This window comes from Centroberyx gerrardi, chromosome 19, assembly GCF_048128805.1.
Source record: "Centroberyx gerrardi isolate f3 chromosome 19, fCenGer3.hap1.cur.20231027, whole genome shotgun sequence".
NCBI classification, from domain to species: Eukaryota; Metazoa; Chordata; class Actinopteri; order Beryciformes; family Berycidae; genus Centroberyx; species Centroberyx gerrardi.
In genome coordinates, this window is record NC_136015.1 from 11,751,098 (window position 1) to 11,765,319 (window position 14,222).

Sequence of the window (14,222 nt, forward strand, 5' to 3'; positions counted from 1 at the left end):
TTTACATATTTACAAAAGAAATATGACATGTTATTGCTTTCAGTCATTTCATATAATCAAGCCCACAGTGCTTGACGCTTTACTGTTGTCCACTTTCTCTCCATTGTGAGCTGGAAGTGTCTCAACAACATCTCACTGTTATTTGCCCTCTTCCTCATTTCGCTACAGGAAGTGAGGGTGCAGGCGGATGCAGTGCTGTCGCCACACTGTGTGACAGCTCATTACACTGTTGTGTAAACTCGTCACTCTGAGGCTGGGGGACCACACAGTGGACATGGCACTTCAGTAGACGCAGACAGCGGCATGCCCTGTCTGGGCCATCAGCTCTCTTGACACCAGAACTGGAGACAAGCTGCAAGTAAGACACCTCACTGGTAGCTCGCTATCTACTGCATCTGCTGTGTTTCTCTAGTTTCTCTATGGACAGAAGGCGTATTTCTGACTCACTGTATATTGGCAAATTGAAAAATGTCACTTGGTATGAGCAAGCTCTTTTCAAATGCATACACCTAAACATGATTTGTCTGGCGCTCCACAGTGTAAGTTATGCAACATGAAAGACTCATGATTTTGACTCCTGCAATTTGGCAACAGACTTTTGCAATATATGAAATGAATATCATTAATCATTAGTGTGATCTAAGGGCTGGAATGGAAATTTGAGTCTGATTGCATCTAGTCTCAGCTTCCCCATTCTACAGCGATTGTGTCTTAGTTGAGATAGCACATCGGTCGACTAATAGGAAGTTACACAGGCAGTGAAAAGACAGTGGGAAAAGGTCTGTAAGAGTACAGAGTCGCCTCTGAGTTCAAAATTAGGAAGTATGTTTACGGATAAGTCTTGAGGACTACAGTTGTGTCTCTCTGTGTGCCTTCTGTGGGTCTTCAGGCCAGAGTCTGCTCCCTCTTGATGATGGGGAATATGATGAGAGGCGAGCGTGCCCAGGGCAACGCCAACACAGACAACTTTGACAGCGCACTAAAGGGTAAGGTTCTTCTCCATCTTCTGAAATTACATCTGTAGTTTTGTAATTCCAGTAACTCTTACATTTTTTGGAGAGTGCAGCGTCAGAACTGTTTTTCCGCTGCAGTGAAGATCAACTGTTGTGATGCACTTTGTATGATGAAAACCACTGCTGTCATTGCACGTTCCACACACACAGCACCAAAGCATATTCACTAATCTGTAAGTAGTACAGGTTCGCATGCAGGCTTGCCACATAGGACAAGACGCTGAGCGCCAGACAGCTCGGATAATCACAGAAAAGTATTTGAAAATGAACTTAGTAAACTTTTCTTGGTAGACTTGACAGGTTGGCTGCTGGTGTCTGAGTTGTCATAATGTGTTCAGCCGACCCTGCTACTCCAAGCAGCTTAAAACAAACAAAACTAAGAATGAATTGCCAATAAATTTCTGACCTGGGTCTGGTCTTGCTTTCGATATTGCAAAACTGTGATGTCTGTGTATCAACGTCTGGCTGTTTCTGCGAATATTATTCTTGGCAGGTTCAGACGACGACATGCTGGTGGTGATGCAGGACTACCCATCCTCTGACATCACCGAGCCTATCTTCAGGTTGGGAGAGAAGCTCAGAGCCGTCTCACAGTATGTCCACGCTTCTGCACTCTACATTAAAAATGATAAACCCAGGGCTCGGTCACAATGAGGTGACTTGCCTCGTCTTGTTTAGACACATGTGTAGTAGACTTTCTCTGCTGAAGATGAATTTTGTTTTAAGATCACAAATCGCCATCAGGGGGATTAAACCTAAAAGGGAAAAGATCCTTAGTTAGGGAAGACACTGTTTGGCTGAAGGTTGAATGCGCTATAGAGAAGTGTTCCTGCTAAAGGTCAGTGGTTGATTCCTCTTTGTTTCTTTGTGGTGGTCAGGGAGGCATACTGGTGGAGAGTCCGCTCTGTCCAAACAGGGAAGGAGAACTACATCCCCAACAGCCATGTCGCAAAAGTGTACCATGGGTAAGCAAAGTTATTTCACTTGTTTCTGGTTGGCTTAGGGTTACATGATTACTACAGTCTCTTAGGCTGTCAGACAATCTGTCTGAGATGAGATGATTTTCCTAGAGCTACAGTATTTAATGGTAATGAAGTAACGCAAGATATTTCTCATGCGCTAAGTTGCATGTTTTCACTGCTGTGTTATTAATAACATTTGTGGTTTTCAGGTTTAAATTGGCACATGAGTATTTCATCTCACCTGCAGCTAATTTCAGCATATTTTCTGTTCTTCAGTTGGCTGTTTGAGGGGGTGGAGAGACAGAAGGCTGAAGAGCTGCTGCGTCTTCCTGCGAACAGAGTGGGCTCCTTCATGGTGCGGGAGAGCTCCAAGGAGAAAGGTGAGCAAATCTGCACTAGTGCCAGTGATAGCAGTGTATCTGGATAGACCTCTAAAGATGAACTGCTACTATTAACATGATCCTGCAGCAATCGACTCTGTCAGTTTGGTTAGAGTTAGGTTCCTGGTCAAGGTTAGGAGGTAGTGCCTCTGCAGAGGAAATTAACTGCTTGTCAACAATAAGTATTTGGTGAGATTAGGCCAGGACTGTTGTCAAGACCACTTCAGCTGAGTCAAAGGTGAGCCAAGACCAGTTCTAGTCTAGTCCACGTCAAGGACAAGACTAATGGAGGTTCCAGGGCGAGAAGAGATAGAGACCAGAGCAAAGTGAGTCTTAATTAAGTCCAAATTCAGAATAGCAGGCGGATGATACAAAACTGATGTGAGTATGATCCTCACCAGTGTCTCCAGCAGAATATATGACATCACACATGAAAAAAAAAAAAAATAAATAAGGGAGATTATCTTCATTTTCACACAATTCTTTGAGATCATTTGCATTAGTCTCAGGCATAATTATGAAGGCTGACATCAAAAGTATTAAAGACAAGACCAAGACCAGGATCAATTAGGTCCGCGTCTAATTTAAATACATTCATCCAGCAACACAGCCCTGCATTAAGGAAATCAACTGTAAACAGAGCCATAACTAGATCTGAAAACTTTTATACCCATGATACAAAAATACATATAGGGAACTAAGGTTTGCACCTATTTAATTCATTTCCCATGACGCCATCTCTCATGTAAAGTGACAGAGCATTAATCTACCGTTATGGGAGGAGATATACTGTACAGTAGAGCACAACTTCTGCTTTTACTTTCTCCCAACATATCAGCATCAGTAGCTCGATAGTTGTTGAAAATGACTTTGATATGCTGTTCTCCCAGAAAAGAACAGCTTTGTGTCATGATTGAAGGCTTATGTTGCTAAATGTGCAGTGTGTAATGTGTCCACAGGTGTGTATTCGCTCTCAGTGAAGCACAGGAGCATAAAGCACTATCGTATCTTCAGACTGGACAACAGCTGGTACTACATCTCCCCTCGACTCACTTTCCAGTGCCTTGAAGATATGATCAACCACTACTCTGGTGGGTGTACACGCAAACACACTAAGATACATCTAAACTAAACAGAGAGACATGGGTATTCACAAAAAAAAAAAAAACACACCCACACTCACAACCATAAAAACCATAAACAAATACATTCACAAACACTCTTGCAGTTACTAACCAGCAGAAGTGCACACTTGCACTGAAAACACACTGAAAATAGCATTTCATGTACTTAATATAGAGTTGTTTCTTATCAGTGGTAAGTTCAATTTCCTGCACACATTTTTGTAGCACAACAGGAAATGAGATATGTATGCGCTTGATGATGACCACTGGTGCGTACTTTGAGAGAACAATCAGTATGTAATCAGTACCAGCATGCAGCTAGTCTGAGCTCATTTGTGTATTTTTCTTTCCGCAAGTTTGGTTTGCGCCTTCGCTTGAGTGAGTGTGTGAGCGGATTTGACACGTGCACTGCAGCGTCATGCTGCGTGTTTGCATGTGAGTAGGTAAAGTACAGTATTTCACTTCTCCTATCCTTGCCCCGTCAGACACTGCAGATGGCCTGTGTTGTGTGCTCACCTCCCCCTGTCTGTCCGGCACGGCGCCTTCATCAGACGCAGCTCCCCAGGCTCCACCTGTGGTGATGCGACGCAACTTTGACTGGAAGAAAGTAGACAGGTGATGATATTTACCAGTTTCGATCATGTAAATAAACATCTGTGCGACGCTCCCTGCAGATGTCAAACCAGGTGTCAGGTGTAAAAACAAAGCAGCCCATTTGCACTGATGCCATCCCACAGTGCAATGCAAATCTGGCATGTGCTCAGTCTTTTCCTCTCTGTCCACATTTGGTGGCAAGACTGCCAAACTGTCAAGACCAGATGTCAATGTTTGGACACTTTGCACTGGATGGGTATGACTTAAATCCAGGAGGCTACCATCTTTATCCACCTGGTCCATTCACTTGATTTTGAATTTGACAACAGAAAATGTGCGTCATTTTTCCACAAGTGAGACAGAAAAGTCTAATGCTTGGTCCAAAGATGCTCGATTCTAATTTGTTGGGTTTTTTTTCATCTCCACCCATCACAGGCGAGAGCTGGTCTGCACAGGGAGTCACAGCGGCACAGACAACCGGGACAGCATGGTGAGCTTCGGAGTGAGGAACAGCCTCGCCGCCTACCTGTCTTTTTCTGGGGGTCAAGATCCTGCACAGCAGAAGATGGACAGCAGGAAGAAGAAGAGCAAATCGGTTTATGTTCCCCCCACGACCAACCTTGCAAATCTTGACTATGAAGAGGAATTCTAGAGCCAGCCGTGGGGCCATACTGATGGCGGCAGAGGGCCATCCCTTTTCTGTAGTCCAAAACATTCCCAATGTTGGAAGTGGGCTGTACTGATCAAACATTTATGTTAAGCATCCCAAACAATCAGGTGTAGAGGTACACCTGCTGATGGGAGCACTTTAAACTCTAACAATAACACAAATCTATATAAGTCTATATGGCACACTTACACTTGAGCATGGACTGAAATGTGGAAATGGAACTGGACCAAGGTGCAATTGAACTGTGATGTGTGTATTCAGCACACTAGCTGTGAGGCCCAACAGCTTAGCATTATGATGGATAACAGGAGATTTTAATGTGTATTGTTGGTTTATGTGAATTTGTACATGAGAATCTATGGCTTTCAAACTATTTTCTTCTATATTTATGTTGTTGAAGTATGCAACGAGGTGGAAGAAAATTATTATTTTTAGGAAATTAATTAATAAAACTTCACCAATGACTTCACAGATGACTGTTTTTAGGAACAGCTTGCTGCAAACAGATCACTGTCACAATGCTCTGCACAGTGGCTTTTTCTGTTTACAGCTTTGTCAAACTCACTACAGCCAACATCAGCGTTTCACTATGATGTTTTTATTGTACATTTTGGTATCTTGGCATATACAGAGCCACGATATCTCCTACTCTGAATCTACTCTGCCTCTCAGCCATGTCAAGCATCTGGTAACCTTTTGTGTTGTTAAACATAATCCAGGGTTAAAATCTGCAGTGACTACAATAGAACTTCTGAGTGTTCCTTAATTTTTAATCCTCACAAACATCCGGACAGACAGCTGATATTTGTCAGACTTCTTTGGTCGACCTCATCGCACTGTTGCTATTCTTGCCTGAGCGCCTGTCTCTGTAATTCAGCATGGTCACCATATGAGAGGCTGATAGAACAATTGCATCAGCTGCTGTCTAGCAAGATGATAAATAATTACACATGGCATTAATAACAACAGAAAGGCAACATGAATTTGATCTTATATAAATGTTTACCAGCATTGCAGTGGAATTATTTGTGTCAGAGAGAACCAAAACCAAACTCTTCTCGAACATTTTCTAACTTGTGTTTGAGCAACTTCCTCTTTCGTACTTAAAACCTTGACCTAAACATTCTTAACCACTAACCCCAAAAAGCAGACTGTGAAAACATAAACTGCCCAAACACAAAGAGCAGAATGTGCCGTTATCTGTGACTTTCTGTTCTGACCTCACTGGCTCAGCTGAGTCAAAGAGGGAGAGCATGAGAAACATGTCTAAGAATGTAAGCAGAAGCGTAGGGGAATCGCTCAGTCACTCAGTGGCCGTCGAGGAAAGGCTCTAGCCGGCTACGTGCCGTTTATCATGAGACACTTCATCAACACTAGTGTACGCAAGTGGATGAGGAACTTTGTGACTACATTGTTCACTTCTCTGGAAACATGGAGGAAAAAGAAAAGTTCTAGTCTAGTAAAATAACAGTGGACTCTTAAAGTATTACGCTGAGTAAGATCAGGTTCAGGAACTGTACATCCACAAGGCCGGGGGCCACAAAGTTGGCAACCTGGCCAACCTAATTTACTAGTTTTCATTAGGTTTACCGGCCACCAGGGGTTCCCTTTCAACAGTGTCTGACTAGTCAAGACAAACTCAGCACTTTCTACTCATTCAATTAAAGGACAGGATCAAATACTTGTGTTGCCTGGTTTTAAAGTCTCGTAAAATACCTGCAAGCAGCACAAAAGAGACCGATTGGGAGAGCGTGTGCGTGTGTGTGTTTACGTGTTAAGAAGTCAAGGGATGCGTGTGTTTGTGTGTGTGCGTGTATGTGCGGAACAATCAGTGATGCAAACCCACACATCTGGTAGCCTACTGCTGCACCATGCCGAGACTGCTGTCCAGTCAGCATAACTCTCTGCACATCGCCCTGCCTCTCCAGACCATGTGGAACCATTCTGGGGGAAAGGCTAGAGTGGAAACCCATGCAAGCCTGTGCTTTAAATGAAGCTATCTCTTGCCTAGCTGACAGGCTGCTGTTGATCACCGTCTACATGATTCACTTACAATTGCAGTCAGATGTGTAAAAGAAAGTAAAAACAGTGTGTTCACCTCTGACTCAGAATGAAGGTAAAGTTATGGGAAAGATGGTGTGGTAGAACATTTATCAAGAGACATTTATGTATTCAAAATAAACTCAACTTCCTCTAACCCATTTACTCATGCATATTCATTGTGAACATCCAACAAAAAACAGCTCTTCCCTGAAACCATGCGGCCATTTACCGTAATACGAATGCAGATATGAAAGACAAACCTCCGTCACCCTGCCAAGCATCACACATCTGTGTGTATACACGGTGAAAACAAAGGACCTCGGTGAGGCAAAGAGCGGAAGAATCACAGCTCAATATTAACAAAACCGGACACCCGCACGGGGCATGTTGTCTTACGAGAAAACCCCGGGTTCAAGAAGACTTTGTGATGAGACAGAGAGAAGACGAGTCCCCCCGCTCTCCATCTGAACTTTGTTTGATGTTACAGAGGATGGAAGAACCAAGGAAAACACTCGGACAACGCACCGCGGCCTCGGCTTTTGCCCTGAACGAAAACAAGAGGAGGAAGGAGAGTGGAGGCCTATCCATGACTCCGTCTGTAGGACTTGGAGCAAGGCATGCAGGGAGAGAGGGAGATCCTCCTTCCTACAGCCTGTTTCATGTAATCAGGTTCTTCTAATCTCGCCACATCCTCCCCTCCAGCCCCAGGCCCAGCTGTCCAAACCTCTGACTTCACCACCTTAGTGCCTCCAAAAATCCACAGAAATGTTTGCTTTGCTCAATCAAAAATGAGCTCTGTACTTTCCCCCTTTGTTAATTAAAACAGCTTTTTTTCCTTTCTGTAGCACGGCCTTCATCACACAGAACTGTGAGCTAGAAGCGGAGGTGTTTTGGAGATCTTTGTGAGGAGCAATTTTTTCTTAAGGCTTTCAGACATGCATTTGATTTCTGAGAAAATGTCCAGTTATTTGTGTTTCATTGTGGTTCAAGTTTCTTGGTACGTTGCCTGTCACAATATTTCACATTGTGTGCTTCAGCTTAATTAGGTACAAGCAGTTATGTTCCACTCTATCTTTAACTCCGACCACTTCCTCCAGGCGTTGAATGGAAACTAGGCCTCTAGATCTCTATCTCTTTTCAATCCGCAAGATGGACACAAATATGGCAGCCACAGATTGAAATCAGTGAATAATTGTCAATTTGCTGACATGATGCTCTTTTAGAAACACAGAAGTAGTCCGCTGGGTCCAAAATTACTGTGACGCTAAAATTACTCAAAGCAGAAAAAATGAACACACGCAAAGTGAGATTACTTCTGAGATTGCTTCCCCCAAAACCCATTGGCTCTCTTAGAAAGTACCTTTAATGAAATCATGCGTTCGCTTCAGCAGCAGCACATGAGAACATGTTCCTCAAAGTAGAACTGAGGGTCCCAGCCAATACACACACCCATATCCAAGTCTGTCCAGAGAGCCAGGGGAAAACAAACAAAAATCAAACACTCCAGAAGAGCTCCAAAGGTCCAGATCTTTGCCAGGGACCGGGGAGTTCTTATGCGACCCGCTAGGAATCTGTGTCTGCTCCCATTCCTTTAGCCATTTCTCATAAATACTTTTAAACGAGGCAGTGATGTTCACTCTGCTCATAAACTGCTTTTTTCCATATTCTTCCATGTAAACGTGCTAAGTAAAAATGGGCAAGTACAACACAATTAAGACAAAACAGTAGCATGAATATGCTTTGCTTTGTGTGTCTGCTTTCACTGAAGAGTGACTTGGCCCTGCAGCGGACAGGTCTGGAGCTGCAGACTGTGCAATAAGACGGTTTTTATTTCTGTGCAAGAGGACTTTTACAATGCTTGTAACTGTTGCTTTATTAGCCTGTCTGGAGTGCTACAGTACTGTAAGGGCCAAAATCAGACTGTGTGGTAAATAGTCACCCTCTTGTCTCACATATGGAATTTCTCTCTGAGACAGTGACCCTTTCTGTACCACACACATCTGAGCACACTCTGAAGGTACTCATTTTATTTACACACACAACTGAGTAAAGAGGAATGAGAATTGCCTAATGTATAATAACTTTACAACACAATACAAAGAACTTTTCATTTACTGATCCAATATCGAAAAGTTAATAGCAATAGTGGGTCTTTTCACTTTTCAGCCATTTCAAAATACCTTTTGAAATGGCCGACTTGGTAATTCTCATTCAGAGCTAAATTATTTTGTATGCCTGAATTAAGGTGTCTATGCTGTTCGAGCTAAATGTCATGGCATTTTCATTGCATTGCTTGAAAATGCCACTTACACATAAACTTTTATTTAGTCTAATCCTAACCCTAACCCTAGCATCAAAACATAAAAAAACAAAAGTTAAACAACATAGAAACAATTTCAATATCTTAATAGATTTAAGTTACATATCAGATGAGTAACTTGCATGGCCTATGGGAATGGGCAAAACCTGACCTGAAAGAATATTGCAAAGAAAACAGCCATTTGGGATTTGGAAAGCTTCAGACAGACAGGCATATAAATGAGTTTTTCTGGGAAGAAGCTGAAGGATGGATATTTGGATAAAAAGGAACAACCTGGCTCGGCTGTCGCTGCTGCCATTCAACCTCCGACTGAGTTACAGCCCAGAGCGTCCTGACTGCTGGTGCGCTACATGCGAGCACCGAGTGCTGGAGATTTCTTCTTGGAGAAACCTCTACTTTCCATTAAGAGCATTTCAAGCAGCTGTTTGCCAGATGGCTTCTCTCAAATAATAAACACAAGCACTGTGCAGGCACTACCTAATTAGATATTCAGTTGTTGGTAAACTTAAACCAGCCCAGTTGCTGTTACAAAAATGTTAAATATATATGCATACATTCTTTTCAGTGTGCCATAAAAAGGTCTTGTTAAATTTTACTGCTTTGGCAATAGTTCATATGTGGTAAGGAATCCAACGTCAAAACCTTGAAATACCTGTAAATTATTTCTGCTGTGTGCGTGTGTGTGTGTGCGTGTGTGTGTGGGTTTTCTATCTTACCTGGCAATGTGCTCGTTCTTTCCACTGCCCTCAGCGCCTGCTGTACCCTATTTATCTTCAGAGAATGACAAGTAGGATGACAGCTGTGAACAAATTAGCGTCAGGAATGAGTCTGAAGCATTTCATAGTCAGTGAAATGAAAGAGCAAAGGAGGGAAAAAGATGGATGGGGACCAGGTCAAATCGTGGGCAAAAAATGGGATGGGCCATCAAGACAGAAAATAGTGTCTGATCAATGAAAATACCCCAAAATTGATCTGCTACATTAATGAGTCACAACTACTGGGACACTCATTTGTCGCCTCAGACAGGAAACTAAAATGCTTTGCAGATTCTTGTTTGTATTCCAGCTCACCAGCGCATGAAGAAAACAGTTTGCCTTGATTTAGGGCAAGATGGAGAGATAGAGTCCTAAACTGATGAGGCGTTGAAATATTATCCAATTGAGACACTAGAAAATGTCTCCACACTTCAGAGGCCAAAGTGATACATCACCGCTGTCGGGTGAAAACCTTGTATCCACCAAATGTCAACTTTTCAGCAACTATACAACAAACAGCCGTGTTTCCAGCTTGACCACTGTGTGTATTTGAGTTTATGCAATGGGGTTTCATGAGACCAAACTCTCAATTTCCTCAACCCATACAAGAGCATGTTGTCCAATTGAAGTTAAAACATGAAAACCACCAGAACTGAAGTTACGAGGTTTTCACACAACAGCAGTGATATGTGAGCATTTCAGCTCTGGGCCGAGAGATGTTCCTCGCTCTGCCGCCAGGGACACATAATCCCTTTCTCTCATACGCATACTGAAGATACAAACACACACACACACACACATCTGTGAAATGACTGATATCATCCGCCTTTATTGGAAGCAGGTGTGTAAGGGATAAGAAAAGAGGAGTTGTCCCTTCTTTATCATCTGTATACTGGCTCCGGCCATGATCCCTGTCCATCAGTATGTTCCTCAGGCTAACTATGTTCGAGTCACAATGGCATGTCCTCTTGCTCCAGCGTTAGGCCGAAGTCATGAATCTGTTAGTGCTATGAACCCATTAGCAGAACAGAGCAGCATACAGTTCATGGGAAAATGATATGGGTTTGGCTGTGAGACAGAGGCTCTGTCCTGTTGCCAAGATAACAATAACCCAAATGGTAATGCAGGAGAGGTGAATTGGATGTTTTCCATCACTTGCTCAACATACAATCTGTTCTTTTTAGTTGTGCTGTAATTAGTTGTATCCTCTTTAATTTATTGTTACCACAGAAAAGGAATGAGCATGCCAGCTGGTATAGAACAGTTCTCTGATGAAATATGCCCGTTAATCATAACAGACTAAAGAGCCTACCACACACACACACCCATACACATGCACGCGCGCACACGCACACACACACACACACACACACACACACACACACACACACACGCACACACACACTCATATTAGCCTGAGCCTGAGGCCTTGCTGCCTTTGGAGAGAGGCCAGAAATAACAGAAAAGCTCAGACATGATTGATTGTACCGTTGGCCACTGATTGCCACAGGGAAGGCTAATAACAAACTGATGTGGGACCAGCTTATCAGAGTGGTGCTGAGGTTCTGCAGACATGACATTTACTAAAGCTCACACATTCTCTGGGTCTTGGGTTCAAAACAACGGTCCTGATCTCTGGGACCTCGGAGCTGTTGCTAGGGAGGCTTCCATTCACTGACCGCTCAATGACAGGTTTATGATTTTTCAATCCAAAATTCGACTGTCACTGTGGCTGTGACACAGTAATCTTGGATCAGTCCTTTCACATCAGGAGAGTTTTCACCTAAGGACTTTAGCTACTACTTTTACTCTCACTAAAACCATCTTCTTGTCCTCACATAAAGATCAAATGCAGCCGGACAAAAAGACACACAAAGCACATTTAACAACCCTTCAGAAAATACAAGCGCTGCTGTGAAATCACCCCGTACTTTTATTGAAACTTACATTCCAGTTCATAAAGACGGTTTGAAATGTGCATTTTGGCATTATACGACTCCGTCCTCGAACATAATGGCAAATGCAGGTGGACCCCATCGCTGTCCAAGAAAAGAAGAGCCAGTCTTTCCCCCTGTCTGTTTTCTCAGACTGGAATCATATGATTAGATACTGAAGGTTCCAGTGAGACCGGTTTGCATGAAATCCCCCTCCTAAACAACTGCAATTAACTGCTGAAAGTGGTACTGATAGTTTGATGGCATTAACCACTTTCAAAAAGAAATCTCCTTCCCCGCAATAATTCTCTCCGTCTGTGTCAAAGCCGCACAGCAGTACTCCAATAAATTACACATAATCTATCTCGTCTGTCTTTCTCACTAAGAACATAACTAATTGTGGGCCACGTAACCAGGAAACCATCATTTTTCCGCCCTGCAACTTGACTGCGTGAGCGCGACCCTAATAAGCACATGTGTTTGTAATGCCAGAGGAGCGGCTGAGGATCTTCCTTAAGCCGCGCAGACATCGACCCCCTTGGCCAGAGCCTCACTCCTCCCTTATCAGGCGCCCCTCTGGCAGGCGGGACAGGCTGCAGAGAGAAGCTGGACGACTTCCATGTGGAGGGAGAGAACGCCGGAGCCAAACAGACAAATAGCGGGCCAGACAAACAGGGGTGCGAGCTGCAGCAGTAGCTGACGTGGAACTAGGCGTGCATCACATACACACACACACACACACACACACACACAGAAGCCCAGTGCAGCTGGAGACACTCGAGATGCCTGACTGACAGCCAGCCGGCGAACCTCGCGCCGGCTCTGGATGAGTGGGAGACGGAGTGTGTTTCATTTCCACAATAAGCAGCAGAAGGGTTGGGGAATGTACACAGACTGACAGATACATATAGGCATGAACAGACAGACTGATAAACACAGATGCACAGGCGCAAAGGCATTCATGCGCGCACAAATACCGACATTCTCGCTCGCACAAACACACCGAAGGTATCGAAGTTCATGACCAGGAACTTATGAGTTTTGTGTGCCCGACAGAAACCAGCAGTGTGGGCTGACAGTGAGTAATGATGTGTTCATGTGCGGAGGTGTCAGGTCACCTGCGAGTTAGGATAACATGAGGAGCCTTTCCTTCCCTTCGTACAAAACAGTGTCAAATGAAACTCTTAACCCCGCCAGACCCTCCCAGAATGCCACAGTATGGGTGACATCTATCCTGACTGAGGGTCTATGGGACATTTCCCTGATCCAGCCTATATGATCCAGCTTCATGAAGGACTGAACTCAGATGACCACCAATCCTGGGTTCTAGCATCTATTTGCTGTTGTGTTAATGGTTGTTAAGAGTTAAGATTCGGGGTGGGAAACCTGATCCTAGATAAGTGTCAGGAAGAAATGTCCACAAATAAAGTTAATATCAGGCTAAGGACTGCCCTGTTTATTGGATGTGACGGCATTTCAAACCTGATGCAACACTGTATGGTATACTGGCATTGTGTCCGCTGTTTCCACAACGGTTTTGTGTTTCATCTCTGAATTAATTACAGACTATGGCCTACCACAGAGAGAGGAGTAATGGAAAAACACATTACGATGGGTCCCGACAGCAAAACTTTCCAAGTCTTGGTAGCGGTGAGCAGATACATGGAAAACTCATTGTGCCCCTCAGCTTCAGCCCAGTCTCTCCCTCTCTCTCTCGCTCTTTCTCTCTCAATTATATGACCAACATGAAGTCATCCCACTTAAGTTGCCTCATGCAACGCCAATCCCCCAAAAATGTTCTCTCAGCATTGTCCACATAGTCAAAGTACCACGTCAAGCCAGATATGTTTGGAATCTGATCGGTCTGGGTCAGAGAGAGCCGATTCCTCAGGGAGGGGAACATTCCTTCATTCCTGTATCCATTCATTCTGGGCCCTCTTCATTACATAATGGACCGGGATGCAGGCGCACGCCAAGGTACCTCTAGCTGCCATCTGCAAGGCTCATCACAAAAAAATGACACGTATTGTGGAGTATAAGTGTGGAAATTTAACAGACACCTATAACACACTGCCACGCCGGTTTACACAGAAAAACAATGAATCTCACTAACTGAGAAACTGTACCCGGGAATATTTCAGTTTAGATGAATACATTTGGACACAGTGTGCACTGCATTTGCATAAACCTTGGTGTCATGTGATGAGTTTGACTTGAATGGCATGTGTAGGGTGCAGTGATATACACTACAGAGTTGTTAGTAGTAGTGTGACATCTAGTGGGCGATGTGGACAAATGTTCTGACAGTGATTCCCAGGCAGTCACACCAGAGCCTACTGTGTGTGTGGAGTAAATTGTGTGTCAAGGCTCAAGTGGCGCTAGCAGCCTCCACCGGGACACTTCAGTACTGTTCAAAATATTGCCTCC

General features: G+C 43.8%; 1 protein-coding gene across 2 annotated transcripts; it reads left to right on the forward strand.

Moving 5' to 3' along the window:
• Positions 1-235: 235 nt before the first annotated feature.
• On the forward strand, positions 236-5,212 carry sla1a (Src like adaptor 1a). 2 transcript variants are annotated; one of them, XM_071920201.2, is made up of 8 exons: positions 236-358; positions 890-986; positions 1,507-1,606; positions 1,892-1,978; positions 2,252-2,355; positions 3,315-3,446; positions 3,965-4,094; positions 4,509-5,212. In XM_071920201.2, the coding sequence occupies exons 2-8, from the start codon at positions 911-913 to the stop codon at positions 4,723-4,725; spliced, it is 846 nt and encodes a 281-aa protein (XP_071776302.2). In that variant the 5' UTR covers positions 236-358; positions 890-910; the 3' UTR covers positions 4,726-5,212. The 2 variants fall into 2 exon arrangements, with proteins under 2 accessions (XP_071776302.2, XP_071776303.2); XM_071920202.2 differs by having other exon boundaries at positions 1,507-1,576.
• The last annotated feature ends 9,010 nt before the right edge of the window (positions 5,213-14,222 follow it).

Bases quoted from the DNA above. Each gene is read 5' to 3' on its own strand.
- sla1a (XM_071920201.2), top strand. From the start codon at position 911: ATGATGGGGAATATGATGAGAGGCGAGCGTGCCCAGGGCAACGCCAAC. The intron at 1,607-1,891 runs GTATGTCCACGC...TGTGGTGGTCAG, and splicing joins AAGCTCAGAGCCGTCTCACA to GGAGGCATACTGGTGGAGAG. The intron at 2,356-3,314 runs GTGAGCAAATCT...ATGTGTCCACAG, and splicing joins GGAGAGCTCCAAGGAGAAAG to GTGTGTATTCGCTCTCAGTG.